This window comes from Zeus faber (genome assembly GCF_960531495.2).
Source record: "Zeus faber genome assembly, chromosome: 9".
Lineage (NCBI taxonomy): Eukaryota > Metazoa > Chordata > Actinopteri > Zeiformes > Zeidae > Zeus > Zeus faber.
Genome location: NC_137197.1, coordinates 9530715 through 9552210, shown reverse-complemented (window position 1 = coordinate 9552210; position 21496 = coordinate 9530715). Strand labels below are relative to the sequence as shown.

General features: G+C 44.0%; 1 protein-coding gene across 1 annotated transcript; it reads left to right on the top strand.

The window, feature by feature from the left end:
* Positions 1 to 596: 596 nt before the first annotated feature.
* On the top strand, positions 597 to 21032 carry gmps (guanine monophosphate synthase). The gene is made up of 16 exons (XM_080007082.1): positions 597 to 690; positions 2500 to 2672; positions 3370 to 3484; positions 3918 to 4015; positions 4702 to 4805; positions 6455 to 6648; positions 12404 to 12569; positions 12726 to 12877; positions 13044 to 13217; positions 13537 to 13642; positions 13881 to 13996; positions 14180 to 14305; positions 15071 to 15186; positions 15293 to 15423; positions 17703 to 17875; positions 19046 to 21032. Exons 1-16 carry the CDS (start codon positions 664 to 666, stop codon positions 19145 to 19147), a joined length of 2073 nt encoding a protein of 690 aa, XP_079863208.1. The 5' UTR covers positions 597 to 663; the 3' UTR covers positions 19148 to 21032.
* Positions 21033 to 21496: the final 464 nt, after the last annotated feature.

Genomic DNA, 21496 nt, shown 5'->3' with positions numbered 1-21496 from the left:
ATCTGTCCACTGCTACTTCTATACATCTTTCTAAGCTGCGCGTTTTAACGTTTGAATATAACACTGCGGATACAAATGTAATGACAAAAATATAATTATCATTAGAAATATATTTAAAAAAAACAAAAAACACCTGCCAAAATAATTGATAAAAAAAAATGTTTTTTTTCGGGTCTCCTCCTTTCACAGCCCCAGGGACCGTGGATCCTGGTTCTTTTTCTCTAGTTTTAATTTATATATTATTATTATTCTTTTTTTTTTTTTGAATACAAAACACCCAAATCCCCTCGGACTCACTTCCCGATTTCACATGAACTTTTGGGGTTTTTGTTTTTTTTGGCTCCGCCCATGAAACGGGAAAGGATCCAGTTCCATGTACGAAGTCTTGTTTTCCTTGGTCCCTCCGCAGCGGCAGCGGCGGCGGCGGCGGCGGCGAGCGTGGATCTGTTCACGGCGGCTCGAGGTTGACGTCCCCCCTCCCACTCCCACACCCACACCCACACCCACACCCACACCCACACCCACTCGCTCTCTCTCTCTCTCTCTCTCTCTCCCCCTCCCTCCCTCCCTCCCTCCCACTCTCTCTCTCTCTCCCTCCCACTCTGGCGCTCTCTCTACCAGGGACACCGAAGGGGAGCGCAGCTCATTCCACCACACTCCTCCATGGCTCTGTGCAACGGAGACAGCAAGGTCAGTGGCACACCTCCATCTTTTCCCCACATCCACCCACTGACACCCACCCAGCCTGGGTGGGTGTCAGTGGGTGGATGCCGGCGTCGGGACGCGGGTGCTGTGTTTAGCCCCCCCCCCCAACCCCCAACCCCCCCTGCCCCGGTGAATTCTGGCCTGTGTTGTAAAGTTGTGTGTGAGAGGAGTTCCTCCGTGCCTGTTGCGAGGTGGCCAGTGGGAGCCCCGCGGCCACCGCCGCGACAGAGGCCCCGGGACCGGGGGTTAAAACCACCCACCCGTCGCCCGCTGAATGCGCGCACCGGTGGCTCGCACGACACCGCGTGGGTTTAGCATGGCTGGTTTAGCATGTGCTAATGTAGCCAGCTGGTAGCAGGCTAATGCTAATCCCCAGCGGTGGACGACTAGTGCGATAACTGGCGACAGGGGGAGTTTGTGTCGTGGTATTTACTCAAACGGTCGTGTTTGAAGGGGCGGGCTTTGTTTCTGCTTCCCAGTTCCCCGCAGAGCTCCACGGTGAGCCTTGTTATGAGTACTTCGTGACTGTGGACTGCTGTCAGACACTTGAGGCTAACACAGCTAGCTTTCGTTTACACTGTGACATGTTGATAGCGGCGTCCACATACAGTCGTAGAAGCCGGCGGGTTTTGTTGTTGTTGTTGTTGTTGTTGTTGTTGTTGCGAAGTTTGAGAAGCCGGGTTGAGGATGTGCGTCGCGATGTAAGGGATCTAGCTGCATGCGTGGTGTTTTGTACCCTTCAGACCGGATCGCGGACCCGAGGCGTGATCCTGTCTGGCGAGATGTTTGTCTGGTTGTTCGCTCCGTTCTGCTCCCCCCCCCCCCCCCCCCCCAAGCCACGTGGGGTGCGTTTTTGCCATATTATTACACGTTGTGTACCGACGTCACTACACGTCACACCACGTCATTACACGTTATTACATATTACACCTACACAGTACACCTTTTTACACACGATGACAAACCAGTGCGCATCATTATACATTATCCCACTGGGTGATCGACTCGTAATTCGGCCTTAATTCCACTCTATGACACCAGCTGTCCTGTTGGAGTCCAGGTGAATTGACAAGCGTCTGTGCATCTTGTGATTTTACTCTTGGGGGCAACGAGTGCAGCATATATCACGTAGGTCCCGATCTCTCAATTATGCTGCTCATGTGCCCATTAATTGTGTTTGGCTTCCTTGACTCACATTCCACAGGTCACAGGTCACACCCGTGGAGGGACAGTGGGCGGATTTTGTGGAATCTGCTGCCTTGCACCACTCCTCCCAATCAGTGTTCAAATACTTTGTAGAGTAATGATAAAGATGTCATTCGAATGACTTGTAGTGTAGTGTATTTGATGCGATACTTTTTTTCTTAATACTGTTGAAGAATGCGGAGGACTGCTGTAAAACATGTAACATCACATACTTCACCAGTAGTACAGTAACTATAAATAGGATACAACATATGACAGTCAAATTTCGACAACATAATTACAAGTTCCAGCCAGTCTGTCCTGTTGATTTCTTGCCTCCACCTCAAAGTTTGCCACAAATTACACATGAAGTTGTGACCCTTTTTTTTTTAATGAGTGCAATTGCTCAGTACAGTGTCTTTATATATATATATACATATATATATATATATATATATATATTTTTTTTTATTGTTAATCTTCATTCTTCCAATGGCCGGTCTCTCCTCAACACAAGCAATGCGATTGTTATCAGTTGTCTGACCGCTGACAGTTTGAAGTTGCTGTATTTGCGTTGCTCATTTTAAGCGTGCGCTTGTGTCTCATCAGCTGGGGATCGGCAGCACGGAGCAGAATGGGTCGTGTGAGGGGGCGGTGGCGATCCTGGACGCAGGAGCCCAGTATGGAAAGGTGATTGACAGGCGGGTGCGGGAGCTGCTCGTGCGCTCTGAGATCCTGCCCCTCGAGACCCCGGCCTTCGCCATCAGAGAACAGGGCTTCAGGTGAGAAGCGAACGCTGCGTCGACGATCCCTTGGCTTGTTAGTCCTGTGTGGGCTTAAATCGTTATCAGCTACTCTTGATCTTCACCATTATTATTGGGCATGGTAAGATAAATGATTGAATTTAGACTGAAGAATATTTTATATAGCACTTCACTAGGTACTGTGAGAAGTGACTTTCTTCCCTGCATGTGTCTGCACCTCCTGTAGACTATCTGGTCTCAAAAAAGGCTTTTTGAGTGTTTGGAAGTAACTTTTTGCCGTCGTTCTATGTGAAGGAAACGCCTAATCAGACTGGTGATACAGAGCCCGGCTGAGCCATTCAGCGGCTTATCCTTTTGAATTGATTGAAACTAGTGACGTATGTGGGCATTCCCCATGGAAATGATGGATATCAGACATTCAAAGCGTTTAAAATAATAGATTTTACTGACACGCATCTAATGGGTTGGGATTGATGATAAAGCGTTTCCAGCCGACCTCCAATTTTTGAACAGAGCATAAACGTACTCCCAGGCTCTCACCAGACTAATTTAGCCTCATGTCATTCAGGAATGTGTCTTTTTCTTTTTTGAACATGTCAGAATCCGTTGTGAATGTTTTCCTATTTTAAGACACTTTTCTTTCTGTCTTTTCCTCTCTTGTCTTTTATTTTTTATTTTTTGTTTCCCCCCCCACACACACACGTCATCACATCAGGGCGATCATCATCTCAGGAGGTCCCGCTTCTGTGTATGCGGAAGATGCACCCTGGTTCGACCCTGCCATATTTACCATCGGGAAGCCCGTCCTGGGAATCTGCTATGGAATGCAGGTACATTTCTCACCCACTTACTCAAAATCTCTCTCTCTCTCTCGCTCTCTCTCGCCGTGTGTTTAGACACTCACTAAATCTCTACCATGTCCAGGGGTGGCTGTTTAGTTGGCTGACATTAAACTATAACCTTCCTGCACTTGTATTCATTTCCGGGGAGCGTGGGAGGTTACATACACATTTACGTCTGGGGTCTGCCCAGCACCACAGCAACCTTGTACCGATGTCTGCTGTCCACATCACCAGGGGAAATGGTGGTTTATTCTCTTTCAAGGACACTTGAGCAGAGTGGAGAGGACGGTGATGCTCTGCAAAACCACTGTTTGGTCCAAGAAAGCAAGAAGAATCAACAAATTCACTGTTTATGTGCTCGTCTGCAGCACTGAGGCAATTTAACCGTTTTTTGGTGACACTGGGTTCTCTCTGTTTCTAGATGATGAACAAAGTTTTTGGAGGCACAGTGCACAGAAAGAGTGTGAGGGAGGATGGAGTGTTCAACATTGGAGTGGACAACACCTGCTCTCTCTTCAGGTACTATGGTTTTATAACCACGCAAGCTTCATGTGTTATTTATGTCCTTGATTACATGGATGTGACAGTAACAATTGAAAGCTAAATTTTTTTGTACTATGTTCATGTAGTATGACCTTAAATCAGTCACTTTATTTATATATATATATATATATATATATATATATATATATATATATATATATATATACACACACACACACATACACACACACACACATTCATGGTTTGCAAACCAGAGTACTTGTTTATTTTATTTAACATTTTTTTCAAGATTACCTCACGCACAGTGCAAAAACACCAGAAGGACCCACATCCTAGCCCTATCCTAGTGATAGTTAACAGATTTAATCTGTGTCATTTTCTCCATCATCACTACCTTCTATTCCTCCTGACTTTTGAATTCTTTGTAACTCTGCTTTGCAAAACTGCCATGTAAATGTAGAAGTGATATATTTAGACAGAGGAAAACGGTCATGCAGACAGAAAGGGAAATTAAGAGCTGTAGACGGTTGCTTTGCCTGCTGCTCATTGGTTTTGCCTCAGTTCCGTGTTTATTGCAAACAGTAGAAACATTCTACTGGTCACACATTTTCCCTCGTCTCAAGCAGAAACACACGGATGTCAACACCATTGTAGCATTTGCAGATCCGCATTAGTCTAACTTGTTTGTGTGTGTCCTCCAGAGGCCTTCAGAAGGAGGAGCTGGTGCTGCTCACTCATGGAGACAGTGTGGACAAGGTGGCAGATGGGTTCAAGGTGGTTGCCCAGTCGGGGAACATCATCGCTGGTAAGCAGCCGGGCTATGATGCAACCAAAGTCAAATCTCCGAAAGGGAATTTAAACGTTTGAACCTCTGCCACAATTTTGGCCGATGTTCCCCAGCAGACACGTGATGTGTATGTATGTGACCAATAACCTCTTGAACTTGATTAGCAATCAATGTAGCACATTCTTTGTGTGCTTAATGTTCCATAAGAATGTCTTTATTTTCTGTTGATTGTCCAACAAATGCCAATTTAATGAAATTTAAGACAATTTGACAAGTCCACAACAAAGCCTGAATGAGATGACTAAGCAATAATCAACATAATCAATTGTGTAAAATAGCAATGGAAAAAAACGAGAAAAAAATATAGCTACAGGCAGCAATACACAGGGTCCATTATTGACACAATTACAAATGTTTGAGTGTTTTGTCAGCATTCCGTCTCAAACGGGTAAAATTTTCCAAGTTTCCAGTAAACACAGAGTCGTGGTGACACACATAATCACTACTACAGGATACACTTGTTACATGTTCTGACATTATCCTTAAAATTAGAAGGTGTCTTGTCTACTACCTGCAGTGCACAGAGTCCTGCCTCACGGTGTCTGTGGAAGGAAATCACTCCGCGTGGAAGTTCCTAATAACACGCTTTCATTCAAACGGATTAAACACTGCATGTCCCTCAGGGACGTGTCATCAACTTTTTAAACTTTTTGGACTAAATTTCAAGGGACACGATGAAATATGTTTTGGATTCCTTCAGCTTGCATGATAGGACTGGCTTGAATGCCGCAGGTGGTACAGGGCACCGGGTTCAATGGAACAAAATGTGTTTATAATTTACAAAAGGGGCAAAAGAATAACCAAACAAAACCCCTTGCCGACATCAAGTGGGTAAGACTATACACGTGCACACACGCACACACACACACACACACACACACACACACACACACACACACACACACACACACACAGACAGTTTGCAACCACTACGGCACGATGGAGTCCACACCATGTAGCTCGCATGGTGCGAACGGACGTTCGTAGCCTCACCCTGCACATTTATTGCGAAGGATGATGATGTCGCAAAGCGTCTTCCTCTACAAACTCATCTTGCTCCACCACTCGACCGGAAATTTTAGGACGTGGGCGAGTCAGCGATGCATGATCTTTCTATGTTTCTATGCTACTTCTGGTCAAATGTAGTCCATTCCTGACTAATTCCTTCCTTATGTTGATCGATTTGGATGAAACCTGAACCACAAGATGTCTGTGGCGTCCCAGTTCTGATCCCTATGGGATGTATGTATATTCCTAATGTATGTAATAACATACATTAGGATTCAATTAAGTCAAATGCTGAGAGAAGGGGAAATCATCTATGGACTTGTTTACTTTTCACTGGTTTTGCAGAAAACCTATTAAATTAAAAAAACATATAATTTTTTTTAATTAAAAAAAAGTGAAGGTGGGAATATTAAGAACTAGACTTGTGAATGAATCATTTTGTATTGTTTCACAGCTGTTTCTTCCTTTCCTATTTGAGTTTATTTGTAAGCCCCTTCACCTGCAATGAAGTGTCACGTAGCAATTATTTTGGGTAATGGGGCACTATGTTTTATTTAAGTAATAAGGTCTAGTGAAACGTTTGTTTACCCCCCTTGTAGGTATCGCTCATGAGCAGAAGAAGCTGTACGGGACACAGTTTCACCCCGAAGTGGACCTGACGGAGCACGGCATAGAAATGCTGAGGAGCTTCCTGTTTGAGATCGCCGGCTGCACGAGCAACTTCACCGTGGAGAACCGCCAGCAGTCCTGCATCAACGAAATCAGAGAGAAAGTAGACAAGTCTAAAGTGCTGGTGAGGCGTGTGTGTGTGTGTGTGTGTGTGTGTGTGTGTGTGTGTGTGTGTGTGTGTGTGTGTGTGTGTGTGTGTGTGTGTGTGTGTGTGTGTGTGTGTGTGTGTGTGTGTGTGTGTGTCTGTGTCTGTCTCACTGTAAATCATTTAATTATACACACAGCTTGTTTAAAAATAGTGAAAAGACCAAGAAATGTAAACATTGGAACCATAGCCAAAAGATGTATCCCCAGTCACAGGGTTCTTACCAGGTTTTTGCCCTTGATCCTCAGAAATGTGAGTACTGGTATACCCTGAAATAGCACCTTTTGTGCCAAAGTGCCTGATAAGTCCTTGGGGAAAAAAAACAAAACCCCAGATTATTGAAAACCTGTGATATTTCCCCTGGCTTTGTTCAAATCATAACACCATTAGAAATTTCATTTTAGACATTTTAACGACATAGATTATGTCAGGTAAATGGAGATTTTATCCAGCATGGTTGGAAATAGATAATATCTTAAAATAATAGATGACGATGAAATTAATAATAGAAATAAAGATATTAGAGCTGCCTCTGACTAAAAATTTTCGTAGTCAACTATTAGTCGTCAGTTCAATCTATTAGTCGACTAATCGTTGCATGTTTATGATATTAATTAAATTATTTGAATATGCTTTTGGGGCATTAGAAAATGTTTTGAGATTCACGGCTGAGAAAGAATGTTATAACTAACATTGTTAACACTGTGCTTGCTACATAACAGATAAATACAAAACCTAATAACCAGCCAGCCTTTAAAATATCAATTTAATTTGCAAGCGCTGCACGCACAAAGCAGTCCACGTGTTAATTACACTGGTTAAACATATTAGCCCCTATTATAATTGTATTAATGTACACATTTAAAATATATATTGATTACATTTGCACTGAAATGTGGCGCGCAGAAGATCGTTTTCCCAGTCTCTGCATCCCTTCGTTAGGGACCCCTTGTTGGGCGCATTTCCCGGGGCCGCAGACTTGCTTAACTCGCTTCGCCTTCTCCGTCTCCATCCCCGGCCCCCTGCACTCAGGCTCTCCTCCGGCCCTCCTCAGCCCAGTCCGTCGGGGCATTTAAAATACCATTTGGTTATTGAAGAATGTGATGTTTCAAATGGCTCTTATAATATTCGTAATATTTTTTCGGACTATTAGACTAGTGGACTAGTCTAAGTTTAAACTTCCATTCAACGTAATAAGTCATTAGGAACATCCCTATTCTGAATGTGTCAGAATAACCAGCAAGGGGACTGAACATTTTATTAATTCATCGGTAACACCGATTACTTATAACCACCCTTTAAAATATCCATTTAATTTACAAGTGCTTCACGGCTTGCAAGCATGAAGCGAGGCACCTGTTCACTACCGGCAAACCACCAAAAGCTGTAATTGTTCTTCTGGATGTATTGGAACAACCAGCAAAGAGACTGAACATTTATTTTAGTTAAAATTTATTTAAAATTTAAAACCCTCTAGAGCTTCACGGCGGTTTTAAGGTTAATTTTGGCACGGTGCAGCTCCCAAATCGAGTTATTTATTTCCTGCGACTAACCGACCAAGAAAAAACTGAAAAACCGACCAAGACAACAGACTCTTCTCGTCAACTAACGTTTGGTCGACTATTTGGGGGCAGCCCAAACAGATATATATAATGGATATTCTAATAGAAATAAAAGACAGTGAGACTAAGATTATATTATATTTTAATTAATACATCAAAACATTGAAACTTTTATTTATTTTGTGTGAAGTCCTTGAAAATTAAAAGTGCTTAAAAAGGTACTTGTAGGTCCTTAAATGTCATTTTTTTTAATGCCAGAATGAAACCTGCATTCAATATTGTATGAATATAACCCTTACACCTTATTGTCTAACTTGCTATCAAAGCAATGGAGTCATGTGGTAGATTCTCAGAAAGCTGCCATAGTGGAGTGATGGTGGAGGGGCGGTAAATTGGAGTTAAACGCAGCCAATTAAACTCTCAAAATTAATCTCTGTTCTTTCAGCTGAAAGGAGGTGTCTACTCACTGCGTGCCTATGAACTGGGCTTCCATCCAAGGGGAAATGGATTAAAGAAGTAAATAGGCCTTAAAGAATCAACATAGGACTTAGAGCCTGTATTGTTTGTTCTTGAAGAAACGGCCGCAAGCGCTTTTGGCACCGCGTCTGCGGTCTCGTAGCCAGTCTGCCGCAGCTCCTTCATTCCAGTAGATGCTTGGAGTCAACCCCACCAATCAGTCAACACCACCTGTCAAGGCTCTAATCGGTCTGCAGGTCATTCATAAACACCAGATAATATGGGAGGATGCAGGATGTTTTCTGGCGCCTCACTGCCAAAATAGCCCGATATGCCAACATCAACCATTCCTTCTTTTTCCTCTCCTTGTCACTAAGTTTATCTCATAACGCTTCCTTATATATGTCTGTTTGATTAAAATTCATGAGACTGAACCAGTAATAACTCATCACAAACAACTGATACGTCGTTTCCAACTCGATGACAAAATTCTCAAATGTTGACCGTACTAGTTTTTCTATACAGATGATACTGGTTTCCAAAGACCCCCTTTCCGCGGTGCCGACAGTAAACGAGTCTATAGTCTGCAGACGCTAGGTGGCAGCAGAGTGCTTGAATCCTGATGACATGCGCTCTACCCACAGTGAAGCTGCAGCTCTGCAATCACCCTAGGCAAATGTGAGCTGAACCGGAAGGCAAAAGAAAAATTGTGGGTTTTTACCAATATTTATTTTAAACAAATATTTAGAAAATTACTTGTTTTCGGAAGGAACATAAAAACATAGTTAAAATGGCAGGTCTGATCTGAACCATGGAGCTCTGCCGCAAAGACGAGATATTGAAACACATCCAGTCTCTACGGAGACAGGTCTTTATAGTCTTAAATGTTATTCTTCTACTTTTTAAAAATTCGACTTAGACCCAGACGTGTCTTTTACGCGCAGTATGGTCTGATGACCTCATTCTGCATTAAGCAAGAGGATGGGGAGAGGCGAAACAGGTGGCGTATTTACTCATTTATATATTTATAATCTTGTTTTTTTATTTCAGGACACACACACACACACACACACACACACACACACACACACACACACACACACACACACACTCCACACAGCACCCACCCCAGCCATTAAACCCCACCTTAATTATTTTGAGATTCCAGTCAAGCTGTCATGTCCAGTCCACCAGACCATAATCACACTTTGGTCAAAGAAAGGCTAAATAAAGCAGTCCAGCTGAGCAGGTGCAGGGATGGCGTTATGTTCATTAAATTAAGAAAAGGGTAAACAAAAACAAGCATATGCAATGTTCTGGAAGAGTCTTCATTCGGGCTCTACAGGTGTTCTGGGCTCTGCCAACAGCGCATGCACTGCATCGCGGCCCGGGCCGGAGCACCGGGACTCACCACGGGGCAGCGCGGTTAAAACAATAAGCCTAAATAGGCGTGTGTTTTTTTTTTTCGTTTTTTTTCTTTTTCATTTTTGGGGGCCGCTTTATGAAATCTCTCAAGAAATGATAACGAGCAGAGGAGCAAAGAAAGGCCCAAATAGTGTCATGAACTGGAAACTGGTTTTACGGTGATTTATTTCTTCTGTTTGAGGATTTCATTCTGATTGGATAATTATCAGGATCAACCACATGGTAGCTCTGGGCTTGACTGGGAGCTGTGTGTTAAAGGAGCTTTATTCAGGGCCAGCAGTCCAGTGTTATTTTGTCTTTATATTTTTCATATTTATATATTTATCTAAATTAATACTAGTTAAAGGATGACAGAGTTTTCTTCCACAATACAATATCGACAAGGTAGTGGCAAGTATGAGTACTATAACTATTAATACATTTATTTCTAAGCCGTTCAGACGGCCCGGGGAACCGAGCCACCGACGGAGGAGTGCAGCATACCTGCACTCCTCACAGCTCCACCCGGCTGGAAAGTTTCCACCGAGCGGCGAAACGGTGATAAAACCCCGTTAGAACGACAAAAATACAGATGTGATTAGAATTAGAATTAAATGATTGCCTTTTGTGCTTATTTGTGCCACTATGGTTTTTGATATTTCACATTATATTTCATGAGCGGTCATGTAACTTTCCACCGCATTATGGTCAATAGGGTGACCAAAAATGTATTTTATTTTGTAAAAAATGATTTAAGAAAATTAAATTTCAGTCATTTTATGTTGACATTAGTCTGTATAATAATCTATTTAAAAATACTTTTATTTAATTTAATAATTTTAGTGTAATGGCCACTGTCCAGCCTACAGAATTGGACTTATCACATGTGTTTTTGGGTTACTTTTTTATTGCATTGATAATTATTACTTTATTCCAATAAGTAACTAGTATCATGTTCGATTTCGCAATCCAAATTTCGTGAAAATCGGTTTATAATTAAGCGAGTTACGGTTGTATTCAAACCTGTAGTTTGTTTGCTTTGTTCCGATTCAGGGAATAATATGTTAAAGTGCAATCGGACCTTGGTGCAATGCCCTGTGTGACCGTGCCTGCTCTCTGCTGGCGCTCCGCCCACCATGGCAGCCAGCAGGGCATGCAGCGAGAACCAACCCCCCCCAGACGTCAGAATATGGGACCGCACTGTACCTGCACAATAATTAAGTCAAACACTAACTTCTCAGGGGATTTACTGTCTTCTAACCTTTACATGGACAAAAGTATCCCTGTCTGGGATCGTCACACAACCGGCAACAAACAAGTCACAATTTCTGACAGCAGTCGTCAGAACATGTGACGGTCACAATTTCGGTGGTCACAGATGGCGCTGTAACACCCGAATAGATGCTGCAAGGGACAGACCAGCAGAAGTAGACGGAGCGGCAGCGCACGACGCGACGCACGGGCAAAGCTCATTCACTTGGGTGCACAAAGGGGATGTATGTGGACGTAGCACGCAAATAAATAACTAAGCCTATAAAATAAATCCTGAAATAAATAAATGAGTAAATATATGCCCGATAGACCTTTCAGAGGGGCGCCTGGCGCACCCTAACCACCTGTTCTACTCCCATCCTCTTGCTCTATGTAGAATGACTTCATCGGACATTCCCTGGCGTAAAAGACATGTCTCGGGTCTGAGTGGCATTTTTAAGAAATAAAAGAATAACATTTAAGAATATAAAGAACCATCCAGGAGCACCACGGTTCGGATCACACCATCGCCATTTTGATGTTTTTTTTCTTCCCGAAAACAAATAATTTTGTAAATATTAAATAATATACAACACAATAATAGGTTCACACATGGCCCCATGAAAGAATGGTTCTGGAACATTGCTGGGAAAGACTGTGTGAAAGGGGCTAGATACCAGCCCTTTCTGCCACCTTGTGGTGGGTGGTGTGCGCACTACAGCAACTATTTATTTATTTATTTACTGACTGATTTACTTATTTGTTTGCTTGTTTATCAAAAAAAAAATAATCTCAGTGCCACTGGTAGTAGCATCAAAGCGGAAATTCGAGAGAGAATCAAAAGACAATGTTGCATAAATTTCCTATATTATGACGTCCTTATTAGTGATGAAATTTTAGAATTTTGAACCTTTATTTGAATTCATGCACTCTAATCTGTCAGTGTGTACTGTCTAAGGCTGTCATTTATTGAAGGAAGGCCCCAGCCTTACAAAACGGATTGAGACTAATTCCGACACGTTAATTTTAGCGTCTGAACGCGGTTGTGATGTCCCTTCCAGGTGCTGCTGAGCGGCGGGGTGGACTCGACGGTGTGCACGGCGCTCCTCAACAAGGCTCTCAGCCAGGAGCAGGTGATCGCCGTTCACATCGACAACGGCTTCATGAGGAAGAGGGAGAGTCAGAGTGTGGAGGAGGCGCTCACCAAGCTGGGCATCAAACTCAAAGGTAGCTGAAGCTGACGGGGGTTCTGCCAGAGGAGGTGGCATGGACCTTTACCACCGCGCTGTCTCTTGGCACATGAAAAAAAATATACAATGCTTTTGATGAGGACTTGAAGTAGAAAGGTGACTTGTTAGCTTCTCTCCTTATTCTTCTCTTTAGTGGTGAATGCGGCGCACACCTTCTACAACGGAACAACAACCCTGCCCATCTCCGATGAGGACAGAACGCCACGCAAACGCATTAGCAAGACGCTTAATATGACCACCAACCCCGAGGAGAAGAGGAAGATCATTGGAGACACATTTGTCAAGGTTAGCAGAGTATATGTATTTTAACTTTACGTTAACTTAACTCCCCCACTCGAGTGCACATTCGCACCATCGACCGATCTGCTCTTAACATCCCAGCGGCGCTATGATTCTCCTTCGTGGCTGCTTATCCGTAGCTCCCTCACCATGTGCTCCCCGATACGTCCAGGTGGCCAATGAGGTGATCGGGGAGATGAACCTGAAGCCAGAAGAGGTCCTCCTGGCCCAGGGAACCTTGAGGCCCGATCTCATCGAGAGCGCCTCCCACCTCGCCAGCGGCAAGGCGGAGGTCATCAAAACGCACCACAACGACACCGAGCTCATCCGCAAGCTCAGAGATGAGGTACTGTTTTCACGACTGCCATTATTATTATTATTATTATTATTATTTTTATTATTACTGTGCTGTTATAACAAGAGTCATAAAATCAAAGCTGCGAGAAGCCCTGCTGTGTTGGTGTTTACAAATGTGATTCAGTCGAATGCGTACGTCCCTGGCTCTGGTGACCTGAATGGGGTCATAGTATTTCACCCTGGTAATATTTTGTGTCATATGCTCCCAGTTAAGACGAACAAGACACCCTGTACCTAAATAATCTTATCTTTTAATGCAGCCCGCTCCTCCACTGTTGAAATGTTGATAATCTTCCTCTGTTCTCAAGGGAAAAGTCATCGAGCCGCTGAAAGATTTCCATAAAGATGAGGTCAGAGCCCTGGGAAGAGAGCTGGGTTTGCCAGAAGAGATTGTGTCTCGGCACCCTTTCCCTGGTGTGTGTACCAAAGTGTTCTCTCTCTCGCTCTCTCTCTCGCGCGCTGCATCTCCCGACATCTTTTTTATGTGATTCCTGCAGCTAAATTGTAACGCTTGGATAACACCGGCTACCTTTAATCTTCAGAATTTGCCTACTTTTTTTTTTTTTTATCTCCGCCTCATGGTTCCCTCCTATGTCTATGTTGGAATCGGATGCAGCGATTTTTCTCTGATATTTTCTCTCCGTCTCTTCAGGTCCTGGTCTGGCCATCAGAGTTATCTGTGCGGACGAGCCCTACGTTTGTAAAGACTTTGCAGAGACGAACAACATTCTCAAAATTATCACAGACTTCTCCGCCAGTATCAAAAAGGTCAGAATGTGGACCCCATACTCTATATTCTAACAGTGTTCAAAATCAAAACATCACCACATCAATAATGGTTATCATCATCATCATCGCATTAATTGATCTTATACCGTAATTTTTCTTTGCAAACCTCTATTTCATCTTTATTTAATCCAGCGTGTGTGTGCGTGTGAACCTTTTCCCCAGCCTCATGCCTTGCTTCAGAGAGTCAAGTCGTGTATATCAGATGAAGAGGAGGAGAAGCTCATGCAGATCACCAGCCTTCATTCACTCAATGCCTTCCTGCTGCCCATCAAAACCGTTGGTGTCCAGGTGAGACTTTTATTATTATTCATCACATCGAACCGACATACCTTTTTTCTGAAGAAAAAGCAAAACAAAAAAAACAAATGGGAATGTCCTACAAAGACACAAATCTGATCCTCTGAATCTCAACCATTGGATCTGTATTAAAGCGGAATGACTGGGAGATTCAGAATGCTCATTCAGTCATTCTGTGGAGTTGTTTTTAAACCCTGTGTTCCATGAGGATATTGTGTGTTTTATTCAAAGCGTTTTAATTTGCCGTAGGTCCGCTGAGGTAGACTGTGCTCACGGAGAACACTGTCTCCCCTCTCGACTGGCTGCTGCATCGTAACCACGGCTTGGTGGTAGACCACAAGCCACACCCGTCTCCTCTGCGCTCACACTTTCCAGCTGGCTCGCTCTCTTTTTATGTATCTGTCGCACCAAACATTGGCATCCACTGACATTTTCAAACAGTCAGATGTGGCAAGAATGTTTTTATTCCTCAATGGCTAGGTTCATTTTTAACTTCACTCTGTGCCGTGCCGTATGAGGGTAATATTGGTCGTATTGGACACGTGACACTGCATTGGGTGTGCCACTGCCGCTTCCTGTTCTAAATTTGCAGCAAGCCTCAGACCTGGGGGCAGACTTCAGACCGAAGACAAATATGAGGGACTGTTATTTGCCTTGAGAATTGAGTGGGAGTGGAATAAATAACCTTTTTTTGATTTAAAGATGTTCATGGAACTCACTCACGTTCTACCGTCTGATCTGTCGATCTCTCCTCAGGGCGACTGCCGCTCCTACAGTTATGTGTGTGGAGTCACCAGTAAAGAAGCTCCACACTGGGAGTCCCTCATGTTCCTGGCCAGACTCATCCCTCGCATGTGCCACAGCATCAATAGGTGACACACACGCACATCTCTCTTCATATATTAGAAAATAACCTGTCAAAAGGCAGGAAAAACGAGAAAAGGCGTTCATTTCTCCATCCGTGCCTCTCTGCTCCAGAGTTGTTTACGTGTTTGGATCCCATGTGAAGGAGCCTCTGACAGACATTACCCCAACCTTCCTGACCACAGGCGTTCTGAGCACGCTCAGACAGGCCGACTTTGTGGCCCACTCCATCCTGAGAGAGTCTGGTAAGTATAAGAGTGTGTGTGTGTGTGTGTGTGTGTGTGTGTGTGTGTGTGTGTGTGTGTGTGTGTGTGTGTGTGTGTGTGTGTGTGTGTGTGTGTGTGTGTGTGTGTGTGTGTGTGTGTGTTGGAAATGACCTTTCATTGGGTTTGAATTTAAATTTTGTGAGTGGAAATAGTATGTGTTTTGTTTTGTTTTTTAAACCTGTGCTGTTCGAATGCTTGACATACAACAGAGTATTTGTATGCCATTGCATCTAGGACAGAGTTAGTCTGCAAGTGGAGTTCAAGTTCTCAACCTGCAATGCAACTCTTTATTCTTTCTTTAATCATCAAGAACTGCTGCAATAACTCTGTCCCGTGGACGACCTGTAAGATGACAAGAGCACAGCTTTATGTTATATAGAACCGCCACAGATCCCCCTCTTTGAAGAACTATTTTATGGCTAGTCCGAACCTTGGAGCTCGGCTGCAAAGAGTTATGGGTGCGATGCCGGGGCGTCGGACACGAGCACTTTGCTTGCCTTCCGGTTGCACAGGCGGATAGGGAGAGGTAGAACCGGGGGGAGAACGTTCCTTCTCTGGAGGCAGAGAGTGTGGGACAGGTTGAAAATGATCACATTGAAGTTTACTGCCTGTACGACTGAGGAAAGAACAAACAAAGTCAGTAAAGTTGGTATAATACTAAGGTAGCAGGTAATGGTGCACTCTGGTCTGACTCTAGTCTGATACCAAGGTATGAGCCATAAGACACGGTTCTGTCTTAACTTTATTCCCCCACCTCCCCAAAGGGAAAACTACTGGAAGGACAGCACACAGAATGAGTGAAAAAGTACAGAGTTGTACAATATCAAAACCAGAAGTTACAGAGTTGGAGAAGGGGAGAGGGACGGGGGGAGAGAAGCCGGACGCCCATAGAGCAACACTCAGCACGGCCCAGAGGACCATAAACCAGTCCCAGAGAACACGAGGAGACCCTGCAGCAAACACATACAACCCCCACCCACGTGCAGGCATAAGACACACCCGCAAGCGCAGAACCCGGGCCGTGGACGCCAGGCAAGCACCGCAGGCCTGGAGCCAGGTCCTGCGCCGACAGATTGACACCAGAACCGCCCGCCCCGCGGGCGAGCGATGGGGCCCCCATGCCCAACAACTCCCCGCGCAAAGGCGGGGCCCGCCATACCACAATCTGTTTGGCGCAGGGCACCCGGACAACAGCCCCCCCCCTCGCCGATGCCCACAGCCAGCCAGATATGTGGGTCCTCCGCCACCTGGGGCGCGCGCCACAAAGAAGGATCTTTCACCGGTGCCCTGGAAAGCACCGGTGAAAGAAGAGAAATGGGCGAAGCACAACCAGATCAAGGCAGGGGTGCAGTGGGTTAGGCAGCAGCCTCGCAGAAGGAAATTGTATGTGTAAAGTCGATAGGTGTGTCGTGGAGTTCAAGTATCACAATCAAATGTATTTGCAATGATCACATTTAGAAGCAAACAAGTTTCGACTCGAGAATTTACCTAAAATAGTTAACAAATAAGCTGTTGCGTTACTGCTATTATTCTAACAAATGCATCCGGAGATAGCTCCGCCTCTGGATTGTGAGACAAAAGTATTTCAACATGGAAACTGAATAATTGGCCAGGTGTTTCTTTGAACCGAGGACAACACACAGTGGGGTCAATAAAAACAATCATTAAGCAAAGCCTGATGGTAGCAACCCTGGTGACCCCTCCTCCGGTCCCAATCTGACCTTGTATCTCTTTGACCGTCTGTTCCAGCATTACAACACAGCAGTGGCTCAAAGGAGACATTTGCCTTCAATCTGGCATTTTGAGTTAATCTTCATCGGTCGATACCTGCGCTCACGAGGCATGTGTCTGCAAATGTCTGCAGAGTAGTGTTGTCAACAATGTTGCTTTTTCTTTACATAGCAATTTTGAATATTTGAAACTGTCTCAATCCAAGCGGAGACAACGCAGACAATGACATTAGCATTAAATCAATGTTCATTTGAGTTCAGCAATTTAGTGTCATTTGTTATTATTAATGAATTGTTGTATTTTATCAGATGCAAAACAAAAAAAGCGAAACATGATATTGGCATTATATATCGGCCACCGGCCACCCTGCTCTCTAAATATCGGCGTCAGCTATTGGAAAAACCCATATCAGTCGACCACTAGAACTGTTACATTCTAAATGATGAAAGTAAACCTGAGGATGTAGCTTGTGTTCCACAGGTGCATTATTTTAACCCTATTTTTTTTCCCCTCTTCATTCTTCGCAGGCTACTCTCGTAAGATCAGCCAAATGCCGGTCATCCTAACCCCGCTGCACTTTGACCGCGACCCCCTTCAGAAGCAGCCGTCCTGCCGACGCTCCGTGGTCGTCCGCACCTTCATCACCAGCGACTTCATGACGGGGATACCAGCCACGCCTGGCGACCATTTCCCCGAGGAGGTAACCACTGCTCTGGCCTGCCACTTAAAACCTGGTCCGTAGCACCGCAGAATGCATAGTTTATTACCGAAGGAGAATGTTGTTGGGGTTTATCAATGTGCAATATTCACATATTGTAAAGCTGTGATATTGGCAATAATGACGTCATTTTTACTGTGCTTTGTGGCAAACCCTAAAACATCTAATCAGACAGATCCTTTTTAAATTTGAATGTGACGTAAACAAAATAAAATGGAGGTCCGCAGAAAGCATGTGGAATAGTGGTCGGCCCATATGGGTTTTTCAATGGCCGATGAGAGCCGATATGCAATGGAGGTATCATGGTGTTCTGCATCTGATAAAATACAGCAATTTAATAATAATAACAAATGAGACAAAAATTGCTCAACTTAAATGAACTTTTATTTAACACTAATTTTATTGTCTGCATTGTCTCTGTTTGCTGATTTAGATCTGCACTCTGTCTGCAGTGCACTTATTGAAAATAAAAAAAAAAGTATCAACCACATAAATGTCCACCGGTCAAAAAACTAAACTTTGCAAAATAAAATATTATTTAAATGAATAAAAAATAATTATAAAGATAAAAAATTAATAAGAACAAACGGCATCATATTAAAGTCTGGTCGAGGGAAATTGAGAGTCTCCCTGTTACAGAAGTGCAGGATTTATTTTTTTACAAGTAAAGAATTGACACAAAAACATCCAGTTTTTACGAAATTAAGTCCCATAGCAACAGAATCAACGGGGAGACGTGTTAACGCGGCAGAGGGACGGTGGGGACACGCCGCGTGTTTTTTGTCACGGGACGAGAGTCCCTTTACTCAGTTGTGTTTGGGAAAAAAAACATTGTTTCATACATGTCGGAATATAAAGGAATATAAATAGATCTAAAGTAAAAACACTGGAAAACCGGCCCGGGAACACATGGCGGAGGAGGGGGAAAAAAAACCTCCACTCCCTCGAGGTAGGTGTACGTTTTGCCTCACACACAGCACTCCGGCTGGTTTCTTCATCAAAACAAAACCGGTGGCGGAGGCCCGGCGCGCGCCATCTTTAACGAGCTTACACCGCAACAAACCCAGACAGGTGGCGAGAAGAAGATCGCAGCGTGAGTGCTGCCGATGCCCGTTATCTCAACATGCTCTCTCTGCGTGTCCTCACCCCCAGGTGGTGCTGAAGATGGTGAACGAGATCAAGAAGATCCCGGGAATCTCTCGGGTCATGTACGACCTGACGTCCAAACCCCCCGGCACCACCGAGTGGGAGTAGAGCCGAGCACCACCCACCCACAGCTGCAAGGGGCGCACACACAAAACACACAGACACAAAACAAATATCGATGGGCTGGTGAGCTCCTCTTCCTCCTCCTCCTCCTCCTCCTCTATCTGTCTTTACCTTCTTCTAGCCTCCCTCCCTCCCTCCTTCTCTCCCCCTCTCTGGAACATTCCCATGGACGGCAGGCGGTACTGTGACCAGCGCTCCAGCAAAGGCGCTACTACTCTTGCTTCCGTTCCATTTTAATATTCTTTATGGCAACGGGCTGTGATATATTAATGTTGGTTATTGATAATATATTGACAATTCACCATTTTTGTTTTGGGATCCATGCGTGACAATGCATTTCTTCTTCCCAGTGGAAGATCCTTTGCTGCTTCCTTTGTGTGCCGGCCGTTGAGTGCAGGTGGTTTTAGCGCTTTGAAGGTTCAGGAAGTGGACTTTCCCATGTTGTATAAGGAAGGGCGGCAAAACCGATGGTTCTTCGATGTTGTTCACTGCATTTCTTTTGTTTTTGTCTTCATATCGTCTCAACCTCACTTTTGTACTGCTGTAGTTCTGGCTTTTCTCAGCCTAGGACTCATTTATTTGCCCGTTTGTCCACTTTCCACCAGTATACTGTGCTGAGAGAGGCCGGGAATGCCTGTCTTAAATAAAATGTAATGGGGAAAAAAAAAACAACCTTTGTGACCAATTCAATATTTTGGAAGTTTTCATTTTTGCCAAATGTAGAATAAACCGTGTTGATATGTCATTCTAGGCTCTTCTGACGATCCACTTCAAAATAGAGTAGTTTGACGATAACAAGGTGTTGGCTAGACAGCAGTCAACCCAAAAGCCTATCTTTTTGTGTGCCTGTCCTTTTTGTTCCTTTATTTCTTTTCTTTTTTTTTTTCTTTCGTTTTTTGTTGGCCGACCTGTATTTTTATTCTTTTTCGGGGGAATGTTTGGGTATGTGCAGTATGTAAGCTTTTTATGCAAAAACAAAAACGAGAGGATTAAGTCAATAACTAAATACTTAAAAAAAAAACAAGAGTTTATAATCATTGTGCAAATGCTTTCACCGTCATTTGGCCGCTCCCGTGTTTCACGCGGGGCTTTTTTTTTGGGGGAGGGGGGGCGCCGGCTTTTTGCACGTCACCGTTAAATGACGAAGCCTCTGCGCTTTCGCAACAGGATAGAAAGGATCGGTCCTCGGGGTGGAGCGCTCTTCCGCAAGCGGCTCCTCTTCCAGCGTTAGAAAGATCAGGGTGAGGGCTCCTCCGTGTCGCCGTCTCCCAGATGAGACGGACGCGGGGAGGCGGGGACGGGAGCTCGGTACCTTCTCTGTTGATGAACCGTCGACACCGTTGATCCAGTTGTGCTCTCTAGTCTCGGCTGTCACTTAAGTCCTCAGTGGATACAGTGCTCAGGTTTAACTGAGTTTTGGCGTGTTATCGAAACCCCCAACCTCACTCACCCCCCCCCCCCCCCCCTGTTTTGTGGCATCAATAACCCCCGCCCCATCATAAAATGTTTGACCGTCTTAACTTGTCTTAACTGCAAATGATTATTATTTTTATTTTTTTGTGTGTGTCCCACCCTCTGTTGCCTTTTACATGGGCGTGTATCTGACGATACATACGTATCCCTAGAAAACCTTGGCTTGACATTAAAGGACATTTTCATTTAGTTGGATTTTATTGCAATATTGATAAGTACATTTATGCAAATCTGCGTTGGATGTTTTTCGTTGATGTTTTGTTCTGTTTTTTTTCCTTGACAAATAAACAGTGCTCATTCTCCTTAGTAACGTGCCTCAATCCAAGTCACCGCATGCAATTTCAACTAAAATGCCATTTGTATAATGACAAACTGAGCTTTAATAAAGAAGTCCATGTTGAAAGTCCTATTTACCCTCTTCATTTACCAGGTGATCAAGTAATAACGAATAATTCTCATAACTTCATTTTATTTTTGTCGTTTTCTTAAATGTGGACCAAGTCCATTTTTAGAAACACCTGAAGGTTTTGTGACATCTATGAAATGAGGCAAACCATAGCGTGCAGGTTATCAGTGACCTGCTTACTGATCCGATTCAGGATTTCCATTGAGGTCAGAGGTGGCCGAGACCGTGGCCACTGGGCCGGCAAAAAAAAAAGTAAAAAGAGGTTCAACGGGGCTTTTGTCTGTTCCTCTGCTGACGGCTAAGACTGTCCGAACTAGGCTCGACAACTAGAAATATGCTCCCTAAAAGTAAATGAAAAAAAAAAAAATCTTTGCGGTCCGACAAAATATGATACAAATGGCTTGAGATTTTGGAACAGATTTGATGAAAAGCAGTTGGAAGTCAACGCGTACTTC